General features: G+C 38.0%; 12 protein-coding genes across 12 annotated transcripts; 5 read left to right on the top strand and 7 right to left on the bottom strand.

The window, feature by feature from the left end:
* Positions 1-267: 267 nt before the first annotated feature.
* On the top strand, positions 268-4,350 carry SSN2 (Ssn2p; the record flags this gene model as incomplete). Its single annotated transcript, XM_002496965.1, has 1 exon — positions 268-4,350. One exon carries the CDS (start codon positions 268-270, stop codon positions 4,348-4,350), a length of 4,083 nt encoding a protein of 1,360 aa, XP_002497010.1.
* An 84-nt stretch (positions 4,351-4,434) lies between these two features.
* NSE5 (Smc5-Smc6 complex subunit NSE5) lies at positions 4,435-6,024 on the bottom strand (the record flags this gene model as incomplete). Its single annotated transcript, XM_002496964.1, has 1 exon — positions 4,435-6,024. The coding sequence occupies one exon, from the start codon at positions 6,022-6,024 to the stop codon at positions 4,435-4,437; it is 1,590 nt and encodes a 529-aa protein (XP_002497009.1).
* Positions 6,025-6,253: 229 nt separating this feature from the next.
* On the top strand, positions 6,254-6,817 carry APT2 (adenine phosphoribosyltransferase APT2; the record flags this gene model as incomplete). The annotated part of the gene is made up of 1 exon (XM_002496963.1): positions 6,254-6,817. One exon carries the CDS (start codon positions 6,254-6,256, stop codon positions 6,815-6,817), a length of 564 nt encoding a protein of 187 aa, XP_002497008.1.
* A 98-nt stretch (positions 6,818-6,915) lies between these two features.
* On the bottom strand, positions 6,916-8,649 carry DOT1 (histone methyltransferase DOT1; the record flags this gene model as incomplete). The annotated part of the gene is made up of 1 exon (XM_002496962.1): positions 6,916-8,649. One exon carries the CDS (start codon positions 8,647-8,649, stop codon positions 6,916-6,918), a length of 1,734 nt encoding a protein of 577 aa, XP_002497007.1.
* A 230-nt stretch (positions 8,650-8,879) lies between these two features.
* On the bottom strand, positions 8,880-9,920 carry UNG1 (uracil-DNA glycosylase; the record flags this gene model as incomplete). The annotated part of the gene is made up of 1 exon (XM_002496961.1): positions 8,880-9,920. One exon carries the CDS (start codon positions 9,918-9,920, stop codon positions 8,880-8,882), a length of 1,041 nt encoding a protein of 346 aa, XP_002497006.1.
* Positions 9,921-10,041: 121 nt separating this feature from the next.
* Positions 10,042-11,994, top strand: ZYRO0D13156g (uncharacterized protein; the record flags this gene model as incomplete). Its single annotated transcript, XM_002496960.1, has 1 exon — positions 10,042-11,994. The coding sequence occupies one exon, from the start codon at positions 10,042-10,044 to the stop codon at positions 11,992-11,994; it is 1,953 nt and encodes a 650-aa protein (XP_002497005.1).
* A 35-nt stretch (positions 11,995-12,029) lies between these two features.
* LRS4 (Lrs4p) lies at positions 12,030-12,773 on the bottom strand (the record flags this gene model as incomplete). Its single annotated transcript, XM_002496959.1, has 1 exon — positions 12,030-12,773. One exon carries the CDS (start codon positions 12,771-12,773, stop codon positions 12,030-12,032), a length of 744 nt encoding a protein of 247 aa, XP_002497004.1.
* Positions 12,774-12,989: 216 nt separating this feature from the next.
* Positions 12,990-13,952, top strand: OST6 (dolichyl-diphosphooligosaccharide--protein glycotransferase; the record flags this gene model as incomplete). The annotated part of the gene is made up of 1 exon (XM_002496958.1): positions 12,990-13,952. One exon carries the CDS (start codon positions 12,990-12,992, stop codon positions 13,950-13,952), a length of 963 nt encoding a protein of 320 aa, XP_002497003.1.
* A 47-nt stretch (positions 13,953-13,999) lies between these two features.
* ZYRO0D13090g (uncharacterized protein) lies at positions 14,000-15,112 on the bottom strand (the record flags this gene model as incomplete). The annotated part of the gene is made up of 1 exon (XM_002496957.1): positions 14,000-15,112. One exon carries the CDS (start codon positions 15,110-15,112, stop codon positions 14,000-14,002), a length of 1,113 nt encoding a protein of 370 aa, XP_002497002.1.
* A 1,141-nt stretch (positions 15,113-16,253) lies between these two features.
* PSP2 (Psp2p) lies at positions 16,254-17,900 on the top strand (the record flags this gene model as incomplete). The annotated part of the gene is made up of 1 exon (XM_002496956.1): positions 16,254-17,900. One exon carries the CDS (start codon positions 16,254-16,256, stop codon positions 17,898-17,900), a length of 1,647 nt encoding a protein of 548 aa, XP_002497001.1.
* Positions 17,901-18,172: 272 nt separating this feature from the next.
* GPI19 (phosphatidylinositol N-acetylglucosaminyltransferase GPI19) lies at positions 18,173-18,601 on the bottom strand (the record flags this gene model as incomplete). The annotated part of the gene is made up of 1 exon (XM_002496955.1): positions 18,173-18,601. The coding sequence occupies one exon, from the start codon at positions 18,599-18,601 to the stop codon at positions 18,173-18,175; it is 429 nt and encodes a 142-aa protein (XP_002497000.1).
* Positions 18,602-18,892: 291 nt separating this feature from the next.
* On the bottom strand, positions 18,893-21,178 carry PPZ1 (salt homeostasis regulator; the record flags this gene model as incomplete). The annotated part of the gene is made up of 1 exon (XM_002496954.1): positions 18,893-21,178. One exon carries the CDS (start codon positions 21,176-21,178, stop codon positions 18,893-18,895), a length of 2,286 nt encoding a protein of 761 aa, XP_002496999.1.
* Between the last annotated feature and the right edge of the window lie 55 nt (positions 21,179-21,233).

Here is a 21,233-nt window from a genome sequence, read left to right as displayed (position 1 = left end):
AGAATGAAATATCGAGATTAATAGAAGAAAAGCAAAAAGAATATGGAGGTAAGCTTTAGGGAATCATCAACTTACCACTTAGTAGTAAATCCGGGTTCTTGATACCTTCTTACATTATTTCACGTGAGAGAGAATGCTTACCAAGTGTTGGTATAACCGGGCATGAACTTTGTAAATCTGTCTAATATTATATATAAGGTGATAACTTTAACATTAAGACCAAAGAACTCATTTATAATATCATTTCGATCAATTTCAGTGCTTGCGATGACTACGGATTCGTTAACCTATAGGTTAGACGATCTGTTGTCTAGCTTTTACAGGATTGAAAGGCTCGAGAAGGTCAACTTCCACCAATATGTGCCAAAGAAACAAGAGGATCAATGGTCGATTCAAATGGAATTGCTGTTGAGGAAGCAGGATCCCCGTAATTTAGTAGCACTATTATCAAGAGAATTATGGTGCTTTAGCATTAACGATCAAGAGGTCCCTACTCCGCCCAAATTAGGTGGTGATGAGAGCAACAGCGAAGAATTGATTCCTGATAAAAAGGGCCATTTTACCGCAGATTACTCTAAACCAAATCTACCACCCCATTATGCACTTTTCTTGAAGGCGTTGAGGAGAATGATCTACATCAACATTACTGCAAAATCTTTTAACAAGTTAATTCCCTACGGTAATGCCTGTTTCTCTTTAGATGGAGTTAAGGCATGTCAAGTCCTACACATCGAACCTCATCTTTTTGACAATGGAGAACTGGTGACCACCATTACTACAAAATCGCCTGGTTTAGCACCTTTGTCCATTGACCGTATTGAGGACAGTTTCTTGAAAAATCATGCATTGTATTTGGCGCCATCAGGAATTAGAATGTATTTGCCATCCAGCAACAAGCAAAAATGTCTAACCCGTCCTCCCAAAAATGCAGAAGTACTGTTGATGACCCTCTATGTGTCCCATGGTATAAGGTTGATTGAAAAGAGAGATTTGCAATGGGTTAAACTAATACCTCACCTGGGTCATCTCAACGGTCTTACTCCCAATATAGCATCATATATGGATCCCCCAACGGATGCAAGAACCATCATTTGGCCGTTAGATCTTTGCTTTGCACAGGTAGTTTCGGATAACCAATTCGACTCAAAAGAGAGTCCGTGCTATCACGACCTAAACGATGCCTTTGATGTCATTGATGATTTTGTTCAACTGAAACAGACATCTGCATATCGTACTCCCAAGAGCTCCAGTGGTACCACGGGTGCTGTTCTTTCAGGAAATGCTCTAAGCTCCGGCGGCGCCTATACGGATCAATTCCAACCGTATTATAGGAGTCAAATAGGTAGTGCCCCCAGTACTTCGTATCTTCTATCGAAGGAAAATTCAGATCTGAAACCTATTTCAAGAGACACATCACCAGCGTATTCGAGCTTTGAAAAACCATTGACTGGATCTGGTGAACATTTTGGTCCAAGTGCCTTTTCTACAACACCAAGTTTAAATGAATCAGAAATATTTAATGACAAGAAATCTTTAATGAATGAGGGGGATGTTAGTCCGTTAAAGTCAGATGTAGGTACCAGCCTGAAACAAATGCTTCGTGAAACCGAACCACCAATGGCTCCAATGGCAATGGTTTCGCCAAGTAGGGATGTGAGTCCTTCTCAAAAGCATGAAGCAGTTACTGATTCACCGAGAGACGAGGAACTATTTGGAGATGAGGATGATGAGGATTTATTTGGAGAAAGTAATAATCTATCAAGTGGCGAAAACAAGTCTCACGGAGGTACACCAGCTAGAAAGGGTAAATCAGATGAAATAACAGATGATATGTTCGGTATGTCTGATGACGAGGAGCAGGATCATAACGAGAAAGACAAAGAGAGTCCATATTTCTTCAGAGATGGGAGACCACCGCCTTTGGAACAGCCTCTCAAGAAAGCTAACTTGAAGCGCAAATATCTGGATATACCGATAGAAGAGATGACACTAACACACACACCTCTTTATACAGATCCAGGTGCTCCATTGCCAATCGAAACCCCAAGAGAAAAACGTAAAAGTGTATTTGCTCCTCTAAATTTCAATCCAATAATCGAGAGTAATGTAGATAACAAGTACAAAAACGGCGGTAAATTTTCCATCGGCCCCTCTCATAATGACGAAGCGCTTATATTCGATATTTCTACTGCAGACAGTTCTAGTTCCGAAGATGACAGTGACTCAAGTGACGAATTTGAAGGATTAAACATTAGGCCGGATATAAGGTCCACAGAATTAACCACTCAAGATCCTCAGTATGGAAGTTATCTGCAGGGCGTACAAGATTCTGTGCCCCAAGAATTACTGAGAAATGAGCTAATGTCCACTAGCGTACCGCCAGGTAGTGAAATGCTGAAAGAAGGTTCCAACACCATATGGAGAATGTCAAACCCAGATATTTCACAACCTGAGTCATTACTTACCACATTAAATGATAATCTGGCAACTGATGGAACTTTAACAAAAATGAGCACGACACCGGATCAACTTACTGGCATAAGCAAAATAACAAGGGGTGGACAACTCCCGCCTTTCTCTGAGAATGAAGTATCTTTACCAGAAACCACAGATACTTCGTTAATGCCCGAATCATCAAGTAGTTTACCATTTCTATTACGACATATGCCGCTTTCGTCAATTCCAGATGTATTCTACAGTTCAAACATCAGTGCGACTATTACGAGGAAAAACCAAGATATTTTAGGTCTATTAGCTGAACAAATTGTCTTTGACAGCGATATGTTTGACGGAGTAGGAGGTCCAGATATAGCATATTCTGCACTCAAGGAGTGCAATGATTTAGGTCTCATATCAAATACTATGCGTGATCTCTTCAGTGACTTCTCAAGAATCAGAGGTGACAACATAATATCAAAGATTTATCCGATAAAAGTTCCTTCCATTCATGTGAGAAGGCACCATGAAGTTATTAAGATGAATGCAGACTCTCAACTATTCAGCCAGTATTTGAACGTAAGACCTGCTAAAGGAATCAAAAATTTTAGATTTTTGATGTTAACTGCCTCATTTTTTGAAGATTGTTCATCATTTGTCTCAACCCTTTCACAGACTTATATAAATTATGAATTTGGGTTTTGTGAACTGCTCAAGCTGACAGGTGAAGACACACAAGGATTGAACTTTCTCCAGAATTTCGAGGAGAGTAAACTACTGTTACTTGCCGCTCAGATTGTGTCCTACTGCTCAACCAATAAGAATGCTGGCAAGGACGTACCACTCATGATAATATTACCAATTGAGACAAATAGTCTCGAAGAGATTGTTACCAAGACCAGCAAGTTCGAAACGATTCGTAACGAGGTTTTGTCAAAGATACCGAATGCACAATTATTTTTGAAATTAATCTCAATGGAATTCGTGAGGAATCCGTTGATATCTGTGGACTCTTATGGAAATTTATGCCTAAGCATCTACAACATTTTGCCCCCAAAGGCACTCAAATTCACCTCAATTGCATGTACTCTTCCTAAGGAGATAACCTTCAGGACAATGCAACAAACGAATGCCTCCTCAGCCATACATTACGATGCATTCATTCATCTTGCCTATGCAAGAAGTGTTGATAAGGAATGGGTATTTGCAGCCTTATCAGATAGCACTGGTAACGAAAATATGATCAAGACACTTTACGTTGGAAGATCCAGAAGCAAGTTCGATGAAGCTTGTAATGAAATATGGGCGTCAGCTCTTCGTCTCGCAAGTACAAAGTGTGGCAAATTATGTTTGATCCTAACCAGATTGAATGGTGTCTTACCCGATGACGAATTAATGAATTGGAGACGTTTATCTGGAAGATCAATACATCTTGCAGTTGTATGTGTCGATGACAATACAAAGATTTCATTTTTGGATCAAGATGATTCCTATCCAACTTTCAAACCGCTTTTACAAAATGGTGAGAGGACGAAGAAATTAGACACTTCCACTTTTGATGATTATGAAGTAAGAAATATTTATGATGACGTTCATGGTGTCATTTTCCGAAACTCTTTCCCCTTGACCAATTCACAACACCGGTGTGCCATTAAGAGTGGTGCTTTGATCAGATACAAAGATTGCGACGGTGATAAGATTCTGGATAAATTTGAGGTCAATCTTTTGAACTGTCCCCATTCAGATAGCACGAAATTACTGGAAACAATTTTAGAAGAATTTAGAAGTCTAAGTGCATTGAACTCGTGGTTTGGAATTTCTAGCGGCAAGATCACACATGTCCCATGGCACGTTCTTTCAGTCAAAAAGATGATGAAAGTTCTAGTGCATACAAGAGTAAAAGTCCTTGAATGAGAAGCTCATCAAAGAGATTAAAATGAGAAAATTCAGATTAAAAGATTTCAGATTAATTTTTTTTTTTTTTTTTTTTTTTTTTATTCAATCGTCTATTAATTTAGTCATTAAAGGATAAAGTAGAGGTAAGCCGGACTTCCTCTTCTTATCATTTTCCAGAAGCGCCTTCAGGAACTCTTTTTTGTTAGATATATTTACTGCATCTCCATTCTTTGCATAGCATTTCATCGATACTATTAAGCATGTATCTGCCTTTTGTATATCCAAGTAACTTTTCTCTGGGTTTTTACTATCCCATGGAGCAAATAATCCTGATTCAATATAGTATTTACAATTTTTGAAAAGTGTATCAACGTCATGAGAGTCAGCTAATATCCCTATTTCAGATTTCTTTAAAGGTTTCCTTCCAAATTTTTTAAACATTTCTAAAAGTGTGTCATCAACAATGTATGCTAAGACGTAAGAAGGTCGCTTATCCATATTGTTGGAGAAAAAAGCCTTAAACTGTTCTAAATTTTTAAAATTTACCAAAATGACTGCGATTCGACTAGATATGTCTTCTGGTATCATTCTTGGGTAAATTAACCTATGTCCATTTGGTACCTCTGTTAAAAGTTCAAAGCATACCCCCAAAAGCTTCCTCCTCAAAGCCAAAGATTTTCTAATTTTATAAGAGTCTGTATACTTAACTCTGGGATGAAAAGTGTTAGAAAGTGTCGTTTCACCATGATAAACTGGATGAATCTTAAGGGCCGTCAAAGTGTCATCTAGCTCGTAATCGCAATTGCTGAACACGCATTCACAAAACACACTAGAAAATTGAATTGATTCAAATACTCTTAAGAAAAGAGCTAAAGGACATGAACTCAATTGTTGTACATATTTGTTGTCATCGTCTCGCTCAGCTTCATTTTTGACAAAATAATCGTATCTTAATGTTAAGATGTCCAATAACAAATCCAATAAAGGCATCCAAACATTATGACTAGCTAAGTATAAAACTTGCTGACTTTGCATTGAATTCGAAAGCGTCCAAAGAATCATATTTTTAAATTCACCCGGTTGATTCAATTTTAGATTTAACAGTGTATTACCTAGAACTTCTTGCTTTTGATCCAAGCAACTGATATAGGATTTATAAGGTTCTTTAAATTCTACGGTCGGGAAATCATTATCAAATAAACGACCTGAACCAGTTCTCCGTAGCTTTTTCTTCCGATAAAATTTATCACTACCAGGTGAAATCGAATCATAGGCTATGAATAGTTGACATCGCAACAATTCCAACTGATAACGTCCATATTTCTCCACATCAAACTCATTTAATTTCTTCACATAAAATTGTAAAACTTTCAAGGACCTTTGGCTTAAAGAAAGTCTCGAAACGTTATAAGGATCATTAGCTCTAAGTGACTCGTCCTTGTAGTGATCGGAAACGGTAACTAAAGTCATCAACACTATAAAAACGTCAAATGGAGGAACCACCAGTTCGCACGAAGAAGGCCCCATCTGACACTCTAAGAAGAACATCAAATGGTCGAAATTATTTAAAAGGCACATTGAATTCAACACTTCAAATCCATTCAACATGGACTCCGTAAGCTCTACATGGTAATGCTCAAAACCTTCGCCATTTTTGCCCTTTACGAATTCCGCAGAACATTCACAACCCATTGAAATTTCAATCAGTAAGTGCTAGCGATCTCTAAAGACGATGCACAATCATCATCGATACGCCTAGCAGCTCACTGCTTTTTACCAACATTCTTCAAATTTTTCATTGTTCTCGGGCATCGAGAACATAAAAAAAAGAAGAGGTTCAAAAATTTGAAAATTTTCCAACCCTTACAACTCATCGCATATAGAATTGAAACCAAATAACGAATCTTAAGTCTTAGCCAGGATGTCAATCGAGGTCTATGCCCACGAACTAAAAGCTGCTCTTCATCAGTACCCTAACTTCCCCACAAAGGGAATTTTATACGAGGATTTTCTTCCCATCTTTAGAAGTCCTGATCTCTTCCAAAAGCTGATCGATGCCTTTAAGATGCACCTGCAAGAGACCTTTTCTGAAAGTAAAATTGACTACATTATTGGTCTAGAATCTAGAGGATTCTTGTTTGGCCCCTCTATTGCTCTTGCTTTAGGTGTTGGATTCGTTCCAGTAAGGAAAGCTGGTAAATTGCCTGGTGAGTTGGTCAGAGCCGTTTACGAAAAGGAATACGGTTCCGATGTTTTTGAAATGCAAAAGGAAGCCATTGCAGCTAATTCAAATGTGGTTATCATTGATGACATTATCGCCACTGGTGGCTCTGCCGCAGCTGCAGGTGACTTAGTCAGACAAGTTGGTGCAAACGTTTTGGAATACGATTTCGTTATGGAGTTGGATTTCTTGAAAGGTAGAGAAAAATTGGGTGCTCCATTGTTCACACTATTAAATGCCCAAAAAGAAGCCTTAAAACATTAAGGTTAGGAACTATAGTCATAACAACAAATAATAACCATAATAATATAATAAGAGACTATTTTTTGAACCCTATTCATCTAGTATTAATGCTTTATTCGTTATCGTGTATATCGTGTTGGTCTTCTGGTACTTCTCTGTCTTAAACTCGGATCAAACAAAGATTCGTCCATAGTTTCCATAACCGTAGAAATGTAGTATTCACCACCCGAATGGGTCCAGGAAACGCTGTCCTCCTTCAATTCGAACCTTTCTACACGGAGCCGATTTAGTATACTTTCCAGGTTGTAAAAATTGATGGTGTATCCAGAAGCCCTTAAATTTTTTAAAGTTATAATTTTACAACCCACTTTTGCATTTTGAATCAATTTTTCTACTTGTAGATTCATGTCAGAGTCAAATAAAAAATTGTTAATCAATAGAACGTCACACTGTGGAATTAATTCATCAACACGTTTATTGTCGATAAAACTCTGTCTCAAGGAATATTCAATTGATGGCAACTTTAATCCAAACAATTTACATCTTTGAACTAATTCCTTATACTGAGCTTCAGTTAAATCACTAGCATTAGGCATAATTTCACATCCAAAACTTAGACCACACCCGCATTCCAACGCTGCTTGAACCACGCAGTTACCAACACCAGAACCTAAATCCATGAACAATTGATTTGGGTTCAATTGACATTTGACAAATGCCTCCGTAAGAAACCCTGGTAACAACTCTCCATACACGTAGTTGCTAAACGCTTCATACTGTTTTAACCTTCTGCACTGAGGGAAAATACTTCTTGTGTAAACCATGTGTAAAAAATCATGAATGAAAATAGATGGTATACGTTTCACGGTAGAGAGGTGATCAATGGTCTCTTGTCGTGTTACCGATAACACTATTTCGTTGTATTTTTCCACCATTTGTACAAATGTGTGAATATCCTCCTCATCAAATGCCCTATTCATCGGCGGTATCACTTCGCGTTGCACTTTGGTAGCAGGTTGCAGTGGTAAAAATATTGCCGCCATGTATTCCACAATCTTACCAATTTCACTCATTGGATTGTAGACATTGAGGTCCTTTGTAAAACAGATATCGTACTCCTCTTGGTAATTTTCAAACAGCACAGATTGAAGCTTAACGGTAATTACTTCCGTAGACTTTTCACGACGCTTAGCAGTTAGAACGGTAGATGGCGTTGGTTCACCTTCAAAATAGGTATGTGACTTGATGTATTCTAAATCTATAATATCGAACCGAACATCGTTAGTGCTTGCATTCCAATTGGTAAACGTATTATCGACACCGTTTTGCTTTTCCTGATTGCGTACCCTTGAGTCATCCAAATGTGCTGTCACTGCTGTATTAGTATCTTCACTGCCTTGGCTTGAAGGTGTCATAGGAGTCAATGAACCAGTACTATCCTGGCGATGACCGGTGTCCGTTTTCCTAGAACGAACTCTTCCGGACTTCTTCTTCGGCGCAGGCTCCTCAATCAAAGTCTGCGGAGACGGTATTGATCTTTTAGTCCCATTCTGACGATTGATATCATTTTTCCTGGGTCGACCTCCCTTTGATTTTTTCCTCGGTACAAGTGATTCCTTAGAGTCTTCGGTTTCTTCTTCCTGTATAACATCCTCTTTTGAACTTTTATCACGTAAAAAACCTCTAGGCATATCATACTCATAATGAGAATTGTACTTGTTGGCCTCATCTAAAAGACCTTGCAACTCTGTAGTCCTATTCTTTCGACTTCTTTTCGAACCGCTACCACTGCTGGACGTGGTGGGAACCTGAGAAAAATTCTCGGTTGAGTTATCATCAATGGGGTCTGTCATTGCTAATAGAGCCCCTCACGGCAGCGGGACCTGTACTGTAACTAGAGTAGATACAGCTTTTCCTGTCATGTAGAAACAGTAGATCATCAAATACTCCGTAACTGTCATTATAACAAAAGATGAAAAAAAAAAAAAATCCATGTACACGTGAAAAGTTGAGAATATCTATATTTTAAACCAATTGCAATTGCCTTCCATGGATTGTTTCAATTCTATTTATGTTTGTCCCATTACACATTTGATTCCAATTTTTCATTAGCTTCAACCACTTCTTTCAATTGTGAACCTTTAACGACGCTCCAATCGATCATCTTTTCACCTCTCTCATGATATAACCAATCGTTAATCTGTCTGAAATGGTTGTTACCGAAGAATCCCCTCTGAGCACTTAATGGTGATGGGTGAACCGATTTGAAAACTTTAATATTGGGATGACGTCTCAAAGTTGATGGGTCCAATAATGAATCTACCGATTTTTGGGCATAACTACCCCAAAGCAAGAAAATCAAACTTTTGTCTTGTCCTTCTCTATCTTTGATCAATGCCTCAATGGCTCTTTTAGTAAAAGTTTCCCAGCCTTGCTTCGAGTGTGAATTGGCATTATGTGCCCTAACGGTTAGCGCCGTATTTAACAACAGAACACCTTGCAGAGCCCAAGGCGTTAAGTCTCCAACGCCGTTATCGATTTTGAAGTCTTTATAATTGGTTTGCAATTCCTTGTATATGTTCTTCAGTGATGGTGGTGTCGGCGTTGGTGGCTTAACGCTAAACGCCAACCCATGTGCTTGATTATAGTTATGGTAGGGATCTTGACCAATAATGACCACTCTAACTCGATCAAAAGGTGTCAATCTCGTCCAGGAATAAATGTCAGCCGGTGGCGGGAAAACCGTATGCTCCTTTTGTTCCTTCTTTACAAACTGCTTCAATTTCACGAAATAAGGTTTCTTGAACTCACTCTGCAAGTGATGAAACCACGATAATTCAATATTCTCGATCTCCAAAAGCAACAAATCTGAAAGCATTGAGCTTAAGGTCTTCTGAAACTCCTCTTTACTTTTATTCTTGGCCACTGCTTGCTCCTGTGAAGAGGAAGATCCAGTAGTATTATCATCAGACGCGTTCCCCATTTTCTTGGGCTCAGTAGTGCCCCTGTTGGGCTTCTTAGATTTCGAAAAAAAATCTTCGATAGTTACGAACTTTCTCTTGGTCTCAATAGTCATCTTAGAAGCCCTCAATGGCGTTAAATGCCTACCTATCGGACCTTTCATAGTTGTATGTAGTAGCCGTAATAGTAAGCTCTTCGCGTCCCAAAGACTCCGGAGGGATGCCTACTTTACAATTTTGGATATAAACGAGTTAGATAATGGAGTAGATTCTGGGTTAAAATAAATGAGTGCTGCCTTGTTCTGGCCTACATTGGAATACCAGAATCAACTCTACAAGTCAAGTTACCTTAGGTTTCGTAATATTCTGCTTTTGAAGGGGAAATCTACCATGACGACTACTCCATCCCCTAACAGAAGGTATGCGAAACCTTCACCTACTAAATCTCCTAAATCTAATTCTCAGAGTAACAGTGATGGGCATTTATCCGATCCTAGAAGATCTAGTCGTATATGGTCGGTCTGGGGGGATAAAACTGGCACGAATGATCAAACGACACAACAACAAGAAGGACTTCCAATAATTCAATTTACGAGTAGCCAGAGCTCACTAAAATCAGAAGTACCACCTGCAGGAGGCGAGCATAATTCAGAAGATGAATACACAGTAGCTACAGACTCCAAGAAACAATTGGAGCTTCCTCATGAGGACCAGGAACCTAAACGAATGTGGAGGTTTTGGAGTAGAGCTTCAAGTGTGAATACAGATATTGCACAAGAGCAACAACAGAATGATGAAGACCAGATGGTACTACCGTCGAAGGCGGCAACAACTTTGACCAACACGTGGATTTCCGCTGCAGATACCATAGATTACAAGAGTGCAGCCGCAAAACGAGATCTTAAGAACCAGATGGATACCCAAGAACCTAACATTTTGGTACCAAGTTTTGATTTATTACCGCATAAGAGTGTATGGAATTCTCTAAAATCTTCGGCGTTAGCGCTAGCACGTCAATGGAACGTTGTTACTGGAGCACCTTCACAAAAATGTGTCTATCAACAAGGACCGCAGGCTAAATTAAAGTACTTAAGTGAAGATGGTAAGAAGCGCATAAAAGTTTTAATTGTTGGAGTACATGGGTTTTTTCCCACAAAAATGATTAGACCGTTTATTGGTGAACCTACAGGAACTTCTTTAAAATTTGTAGCAGAGGCAGAAGAAGTGGTTAAAAAGTATTTCGAGAAGTATAATCAAGAGGTGGAAATCTCAAAAATTGCACTTGAAAGAGAAGGTGAAATTTTTGAAAGGGTAAATTTTTTCTTTGATGTGATGAAGAATTGGGCTAAAGAGATAAATCAGGCTGATTTCATTTATTTCGTTTGTCATTCACAGGGTTCACCAGTTACGATGTTACTCTTGGCACAATTAATCGATGCAGGTTTGATAAATTTGGACAATACTAGATTTTTCAACGAAGGTGATGTACCGTTTTCCACAAATAAAAAGATTATTTCCATCCTGGCGATGGCAGGCATTAATAATGGTCCCTTTTATGGAGCAGATCAAACACTTTTTGTAAGAGCATATCAAACGATTGAAAAGGAGTCCCTGAGAGAATTGTTTCAATTTCAAAGACCAGATTCTTTAGTTTCTCAAAAACTGATACGAAGTATAAGGATTATTGTCGGTAGTAACGTTAAAATTGTATTTGTTGGTTCTATCAATGACCAATTGGTACCGTTATACTCCTCGATGTGTCTATTTGTCTCGCATCCGAATTTCTTTAGGGCAACTTTTATTGATAGATCATCTAGGACACCCTCATTCATCATGCGGTTAGTTAAAATTGCAGGTACTTTACTAAATTTAGGGCATGATGAACATGGAATTGTTAAGGAGATTAGTCCGTCTTTGGCAGGTACACTAACGGGTGGCGGGCATTCCACCATTTATAACGAAGCTCAAGTTTACGAATTAGGGCTTAAATTTGCGCTAGAGACCACGGATGTTACCACGGATGTACCTGTCAGATACAGGCCTTATCAATTAGGGCAACTAAGTTCAAATCCATACCATTTACCATGGTGTATGCGTGGTCTCATGTACGAAATTGGCCATCATTTGGATCCTAATGAAATAACCCAATTGTTTCAAGAATTCGAAAGCTGGGAACCTGAAACGAAACCACTAAAGGATGTCAAGTACAGACTCACTGGGCTCAAAAACAAATTGTAAATCTCATCTTCTATGTAAAAAATCATTACCAAAATTTAATCGACTTCACTATCAGTGGACACATTTTGAATCCGCTTACGTGCCAATTTCCTTTTCTTATTCAACGGCTTTTCTTGTTCTTCTTCGTCGGAAATTCCATCACTAGTTATTACAGCTTGCGCTAACCTACCACCGTTGCCGCCTGCTCGCCTGATGGATCCAACAAAATTCACATCATTAATGCGGTCAACTGTACCTTCCCTATCATCGTCGTCATTTTCATCGTCGAAAAGAGTCTGTTGTCCACTTGTCAATGCCCTTCGTAGCCCCTTAGTCTTACCTACACCTTCCAATTTTCTGCCGACAAGAGGTGATAGCAAGTGTTGTTCTCTCTTTTTCAGCTGACCTTGACCGCCTTCCTCAATTGCATCTCCATTCATATTTTTTCCATTATGCTGTTTCTTCAGTCTCTCTATGGTTTTCTTACAATTATTCAATTTTGATTCCATTAGAGCTCTCTGAGCCTTCTGTAGTTCTTTCAAAGTGTCGTTCTCATGGCTCTGTCTCTGTAACTCACTCGTCAATTGATGTACCTGCCTCTGCAATAGTAACATTTCTCTTTCAGAACCATTACTATTATTACTACCGCTACCGCTACCACTACCACTACCACTACCATTACCGCTACCATTACCATTCTGACGGTTCAAACTACCACGATTCACATGCTGAAAGTAAATACGCTCACTGGTAACAACCGATTCATAATAATTAACCAACAATTGGAGCAATGTTGACATCCTTGGCAATTATTTCTTAATCCCCTTCTGTATTTCTTTTCAGGTGTTATAGCCTTGCGAGGATATACTATCTTTCAAATTTCATCAACTCTTCGAGCATTGGAAGAGATTTCGGACCCTAACTATTCAAATACTGCAACTTCTAGGAACTAAACTGAATAAAACCATACTGAAGAGTTTCCCTTATTTATCCTTATCACCATTGAATTGTACAGGATGAAGTGGATTGGGTTATTCTGGTTTGCTTGCATGTTTTGGCAAAGTTGCCAGGCACTGATTGATGCTAAGGAAGTTGCTCCACTAGAGGATAACAGGGGTTTCATCAAACTGAATGATGAAAATTATCCTAAATGGAGTGGTGGTATTAAGGATCACTACACAATTCTATTCATAACAATTTCTGATGACAATCCCATGGACATCCAATGCGATATATGCCATGAATTAGAATCTGCATTGAGTACTGTATTTGGATTGGCAAGGAAACAAGCGCCTGCGACTAAAATTTTAATGTTTGAAGTAGATATAGTGGAAAATAGTAAGCTACTGAAGGACATGAACTTAAACAGTATACCTCATGTGCTGATTTACCCACCACCCACTTCCGAATCGTTCAAATGGTCGGTAGATCCATTCTACCAGTATCCGGTAAGTCCCGATAATGAAAAGCGTATTTTACATTTTGGTGACTTCTTGGCACAGGTTCTTGATGTCCATCTAGAAATTTCAGATTTTGACTATAGTGAGTTTTCCAAATATTTCATCGCCAGTGTGGCCCTTTTCGTATTTATCAAGAAACAAATTGTACCAAGGGTTACACATTTCAGAAAATGGGCTACAGTTTTTGTATCATTTGTCATTCTACTCACAAGTATCGGTGGCTATAAATTTACTGAAATAAATGCCATTCCCTTTATTGCTCGTGATGGTGATGGTAAAATAATGTATTTTAGTGGTGGTACGGGATGGCAATTTGGTATTGAAATCTTTGCAGTAGCGGCAATGTATGTGGTTATGGGAGCACTGGTTGTTATTTTAATATTATCTCCCAAATTGCCATTTAGCTCAAGAGCTCAAAATATACAAGGTGCAGTACTTTCATGTTTCCTGTTCTTTGCCTTCTCCTACTACACTAAATGCTATAAAATAAAATTCCCAGAGTATCCATTTGAATTCTAAATATACAGTACGTTAAAAGAGGCTGACGTTTATAAAAAGATTAAGAGTTATATTACTTCGTTATTAGCACCATCTTCTTCCCTTTGCAAAAATTCTTCTTCCGATTGGCGGTTGATTATGAGGAATGAACCCAATATTAGCATTGCACCGATGAAATACAAAAATGTGATGGGTTCATGCTTAAAGATGAAATCACCCATCATGGCAAAGGGAATTGTAATGCTTAAACCAACCGTAACGGTTAGCGGTGAAGTTAATAACATTGCACTTGCCCAACAGTAATCACTGATAAATGTTATCAAACAGTTGAAAAGCACAATTGTAATTACTGTTGGTGTTTTCGGTAATTGGAATGTTTCCCAACCAATGTAATGCAAAAGAACCATTACCGGCCAGAGTAAAACTAAGGTGAAGAGACCAACAAATCCAAAAAATAACGTCATATTAACTCTATTTTCATCACGGATTCGACGCTTCAAAAGTGTACTGTAAACACCATAGAGAAGTGCTCCAGCTAACGCTAACAGGTTACCAAGTAATGTCTTTACACCTTCAGAATTTTCGGCCAATTTAAATGCATGTGTAGAATCAGAACCAGTGACCAACATTATTCCCATGAACGAAACTAAGGATCCAACGACCTTGGCTTTATTAACAGATTCCACATTACAAAGGGAACCAACGAAAAGTGTGAAAAACGATGAAGTCGATGATAAGATCGTCTGAGATGCAACTGATGTATACATCAATGATGCATTGGTAACAAAATTTGCCAAAAACCAGATTATGCAAAACTCCGCACTTAACTTAATCGTATCACCCAAACTCAATCTCTTTTGTGATTCATCTTCACTATCCTTCGGTATCAACGGACTATGCATATCATCTTGTACAGATCTCTCACCTTCCTGTTCTCTACGCAATTCTCTTTCTACGTCCCAGTGACCATAAGTGATATAATTCTTCCATATTGTACCACCTGTTGGTAAAAGGTATAATAAAAATGCAGCTGTATTAAAGTATGTGATGAAGAACGGTTTCCTGTAAGCATCATTTTCAAATATGAGGCTTATCAAAAATGATGATAAAACCCATAGCACAATGACTACGGCCAACATTACCAAACCCAAAGTCCACCGCCTATTAAATTCTAAAAACATGGTGAAATAGCGCACGTATCTTATCTTTAAACGGGGTCTTGACAGGGTCCTTACAAGGCCTTGCAGATCCCTAAACAGTTTCGAATTGCTGATTTAACAGGATTAATATGTATCGAATATTATCATTATTGTTACTTCACCAAAGTCAAAAGTATCCAGGTCATGTGGCCGGGTAAAGTGGACGACAACTGTGGCGTCACTCGATGAAAATAGAAAAATGCCACTCACAAAGGATAATACGGATAACGGCGGCTAGAGCATAGCTAAATGTACCCATAAATTGGCGGAGGTCACCAGCTATAGGGCAAATCCTTGCTGTACATGCTGAAGTATTTAACTTGCACGACCCTGGGGCGGATACCCATTGTGTCTATCTATGCCTACTCTTTCTTCATACCTCCAACAACAATTCGACCACACACACTGCTTTCCCTGCTATACGCAGATTAAAATGGAGTGTATGGTAAACGGGATACTCTTTGCCGCTGAGAACTTCTACTTTATATACATATATATATAAATATCGTCCCTTATATCACTCTATACGCAAGCCCTAAAGAGTTATCGACCCCTAATAAGGGTTTCTTCATGGCCCTAACAAGCCCTAGCCATTTGCTAGTTAGGGCACACGCATGTTAACACCACAGCTATTTTTCAAGTAAAGTATTTTTGTACGAAGCCAAAAAAATTGAGGAATCCAAAACGTTGAAGGAAATAAAGGAACAATTAAAATAAAGGTCACATCGGGGAACTCCATTAACCTATCTCTAAGGGCCATTCTACACGAAAAGAACTCTTTAAAGATATATCCTTATTGGAATTCAAGATCAATACCGAGAATCCTTCTTGGCTATCGTTGTTTCATTTGAATCAAAATTTTTCTTTTCAATTCTAGGGCTGTTTAAAGAGATACGAGAGATCATCATCTTTTAGAATAGTACTATTCAAAGAGGATTTCATTCTATCTTTATCTTTATAACTTGTTGATTTACAAGTCAAGAGAGGTGGAATCAAGCATATAATGAGTATGTGCACATTGAATTTTTGAAATACTATTATTATTGTTATCCAATTCGATATACTAACTTTTTCACTACGATGTATTATTCAAATAGGTGCCAACAATGGTGGAATAAAGAAAATGTCATTAGAAGAATTCCTTGGGGATGATTCCCTTGGGGATTCAGTTTGGAATGAAGATGATATCAATTTAGAAGCAATAAGCAATACAACAAATATTGATATTTTAAAAACCAAAACTCATAAACAGCAAGGAGGGGGTAATGCTGAAGTACGTCCAAATCCATTTGGATATAGATCACCACCACCTAATCATGGTGTCCTTGAAAGTGCTGGTAACAATACTAATAAAATTAATTCAGTTCCAATGGGACCTCCATATATCGTTAAATTTTCACAATTACCACAAAATTTTGCCAGTGTCGATATTGATGATTTATTTCATGAGAAATTTACCAAATTTACCAAATGTAAGATGTTTTGGGAACTGAATCCAAATCCATCAATTGCAACTTTGAATTCAGGTACAATTTTTGAACAAAATTTTAAAAGAGAAAATAAAGTAGCTTTTGTGGAAGTAATAACAGGTAGAGATATGGATAAAATTTTAAAATATTGGACACAACCATTACTCAAGTACTACAACATCAAGGTGGAACCTGCGCAATTTGAAGACTTCAATGAATATAATGCTAAAGTCAAATTATTAACTGATCCAAGAGACGATGCTTCAAAACCTTATGTGCCACCAAAACCAAGACAAACTTCGAAATCTTCGAAATCGAATCCATTTGGGTCAGCAAAACCTGTTGATACCCAATCTAAAATTTTAGATATTGAAGAAAAAGTTGGGAAGTTGCACGTTGAAGATACAAGTACTTTGAGAAGGATTTCTGGTAGTGAACCAAATAATCCACAACATCATCATCAACGCAAAGTTACACTTTTGAAAAAACCACATGAAGAAGAATCTGCATCGTCATCATCATCGGCAATCGAAGAACCTCCGGCGAAGCCCTTGAGTTATTTACAAGTGATAAAAAAAACAGCTGAAGAGACTAAGAAGAGTCCTTCAAGTAGCTCTGCCACAACTAGATTATCCTCACCTGCAACAAATCCAGCATCTATAGCTACTGCTACTGCTCCACCTGCTGCTACTGCTCCATCTACAACAAGCACAAATACAACAAACCCTATTTCTACAGCAGAAACATCATCGACATCAACACCCTTGGAAAAGGACTCTACAAGTCCACCTTCTCTAGAAAATGGAGCAGGGAAATATGATAATCACAATAATTATCAGCAACAACATCATCATAACAATTATCATAATAATAACCACCAACACCAGTCTCAGCAGAATAATGGAGAAGATCGTCCATATTACAAACGTACCTCATTTTCTGACAATAGCACCGGCTTTAGAGGCCGTGGTGGTGGCAGAGGAGGCTCCTTCCGTAGAGGTAATGGACCTCGTGGTGGTGGTGGTTTTAGGAACCAAAATCAGAATCGTAGGGGAGGTCCTTCCAACTATAATAATTCATCCAATGGCTCATTCAACAATTATAATGACCACCAACAAGATGGTAAAAACTATCCACAGGATGAAAAACATTATTCAATTTTTAAGCCTGCAAGCGGGTTTCTCTGGGAAAATGGTAATGACAAATCGATTAATAACCACAGTCAAAGAGGTGGTGGTTCCAGTCGTGGTTCTTATCGTGGAGGTCGTAACCGCCGTAATAACGGTTTTACAACAGTTTAAGAAAACAGAAGCAATAGCAGACATACTGAAAAACTCGTATCGTAAGCCACACACTATTAACTTTTCAACTCGAATATAGATCCATGTCAATCACAAATTTTTTTTTTTTAATTTTTTGTTTTTTTGTTTGTTTGTTTGTTTGTTCTTACTGTTATTGTTGTTTCACCAAATATCCTTCACACGTAAAACCAATTGTGTCATTAGCTATATAAGAGCGTATGTAGATATAACCCCCCCTTCAATTCGTTATAAAAACTATGTCATTGTCATTACTATTTTAACTGATTATCACCGTGCAAAATTTCGCAAACATCCATTATAGGTAAATCTAGTAAAGCACTTGTTTCTTTAAATGTAAAATTGTTCAGAAATTTTTGCTTCTCTTCAACAACTGCCAGTCTACTTTGAGAATCCGTCACTGTATTCAAATTGTCTAATGGTGGCATGAGAACATCTTCATTATATGTAATTAATGCCAAATATGTGTATAGCATCCCCATCAAAATAAGACATTGTAGATAAATAACCCATTTTCTCTGTGGTAAAATGTCTAATAATGCTTGGAATAATCGAACGTGAATCGTACCATTGAATTCACTCTGTTCAGGCAGAAGGGACCAAATTATGGTAAAGATGAGGATTGATGTTGCCGTGATATAATAGGCGAACCATTCGTATTCCTTGCTGTAATCTTCATTCATCTACTCTTAACATCGATAGAGCTTTCTTTCCCTTGTTTATTATCGAAGTTAGTTCGACATGTCAGCGTTAGTGTTAATTCGATTATAAGGCGCGTACGTGAAGAAAGCATGATAAAATAACATATACATATATAATTGATAATAATAATAATAATAATAAAAAAAAAAACAAAAATTAATGAATAGGAATGAAATGATGCGATCATACTTAACGCTTAATGTACAAAATCAAAATGCCTAATAACGATTGGTTCCTTTACAATGGTAATTGAACTTTTCCTCTCCTTTGTCTTAATAACCTTGAAATTGTTGTTGATTGGCCAGTTTTCTCTCTTGACGACCTTTCTTCATGACTTGTTTCAATGCAGCACTATCTAGGGGGTCTAGTAATTCGAATGAACATAATAAACCTTCACTAACGCTCATTACAGCCCCCCAATTATCGAATTCACCGCAGTAGTTTGGTGCTGAAAAAACTGTTACTAAACTTCTATCATTGAAAAACTCGTATCCATCTTCTACAACCATGTGGGCCCTGCAAACCAAATCAAAACCAAATTTGTTTAGAAATTTGTTTATTGCAACCTTATTATAACAGTAACTGACACCTCTTTCATTATCTTCCCACTCATTCGGAGAATCTGTTGGATCTGACCATAGTAAATCGTTAATTAAACCAAAATCCGGTACATCTGTAGGTCTACTAAAATGACGAATTTCATCCATTGAATTTAAAACTGGTGAAAGTCCACCATGAACACAAAAAATCTTACCTGCAACTATTGCAGCTAATGGTAATGTGTTAAAAGTATCGATGAAAATTTTCCACGTTTTAATATTACAACGCCTTTTACATTCATCATAAAATCCGTAGACTCTTGTAACATTCGCACATTCATGATTACCTCTTAGCAAAAAGAAATTTTCAGGATATTTGATTTTGTAACAAAGCAGCAAAAGAATTGTCTCTAGGGATTGTTTACCACGATCTACGTAATCCCCCAAAAATAAGTAATTTGCCGCTGGTGGAAATCCACATTTTGTGAAAAGCCTTAAAAGATCAGCATATTGACCATGTACATCACCAACAATTTTAACCGGAGGTGATAATTCTAGTAGTGATGGTTGTGATAAGAAAATTTCTCTGGCTAAATGACAAATTTGAGCAATCTCTGAATTTTTCAAACAAACATTTTTAGTTCTTTTACCCGCATAACCTGCGTCCAATAATTTTTGTATCGTTTCATCAATATTAATTGGTTTATGAACTTTTTTCTTCTTACCATGCTGTTGACTTTCACTACCACCATCTATTGCACCTTCTGCTAATTCTGGATCTGTAGGTAGAGCTGTTGGATATCCTTCGAAAGAATTACTTCGTGATTTTGAATCATGGTGTTGGTGATGATTAATTAATGATGGATCTGCCTCTGCTGCAGTAGCGTCCATCGTTAAATGATGTGAGCCACTATTGTTATCATTACCACCACTCTCTTCCAAAGAATTGTTCAATGATCTATTTACACTGTCGGAAGAATGGTTTGGATCATAATGATGATTATTAGATCCGTGTAATGAAGCCATAGCGGCAGAACCAAAATAATCGTCTTGACCAGGACCATTATTTCCATTAACATGTGAATTGGCAAATATACCTGGGGAATTCAACGGTGTACTATACGCAGTATTACCTGCAGATGCTGATGATTTCCGACTATGCGAAGAAGCATGTGAATTAGATCTTGATATTCCGTGTTGCTGTGCTTGTAATTGACTACCTAATAAGTCAGAATCTGCAATACCACCGCCATTGTTACCATAATTATCTGACCTTTTACGAACTCTTGAAGACGAACTACTCCTCACACTTGAAGGTCTTGACGAATGACTATGTCTAACGCTATCCAATTGTGACTTACCACCTTTACTAAAACCGTCGTTGGCCGCATCATCTTCATCTTCATCCGTCAATGCATTTTCATTATAATTTAGAACGTTGCCGATGGTATAATTGCTATTTTTCAAAATAGGTGATTTTGGTTCCATTTGTATCATAGATGGCGGTAAATCCGCATTACTGATACTTGGTCTTTTAGAAGACGAGCGTCGTCTACTGGATGTCATTGGTGTTGGTGGCTGCGCAGACATATTTGGATTTAGATGATTACCATCTGTGCTAGAGCCTTGCGGTGTTTGGAAATGCTGATCTTCTTGTTCCTTATTTGAGGAAGATGGAGGTAACTCCGAATTAGAATGTCTACGATGATTACGATGAGAACCACCACCACCACTACCACTACTTGAAGAAAAATCCTTACCTGTAGGCGTAGACACTCCAATATTCGAAGGCAGTGGTGATTCAGAATCATTCACAGGTAACATCTGAGGGGTTCCCTGTGCACTTGTAGATCCTGATTCGGATCGCCTTGACCTCAGTGACCTTAAAGATCTCGTGGATTTCGCCGACTGAGATGTATCTGTCCTTGTAAATGGAGGTGTCAACGACGACCCGTCACCATTAGATCCCTTAACGGGCGCTCTGGTTCCCTTTGCTGTCTTGGAACCTGAATTTCCCATCCTTCAACTAATCACAAAACACAAATCGAAAAGATAGGAAAAAAAAAAAGTATAG

Source organism: Zygosaccharomyces rouxii, assembly GCF_000026365.1.
Source record: "Zygosaccharomyces rouxii strain CBS732 chromosome D complete sequence".
NCBI lineage: Eukaryota > Fungi > Ascomycota > Saccharomycetes > Saccharomycetales > Saccharomycetaceae > Zygosaccharomyces > Zygosaccharomyces rouxii.
Note: the sequence above shows the minus strand (reverse complement) of the source record. Positions and strands in the feature narration are given on the sequence as shown.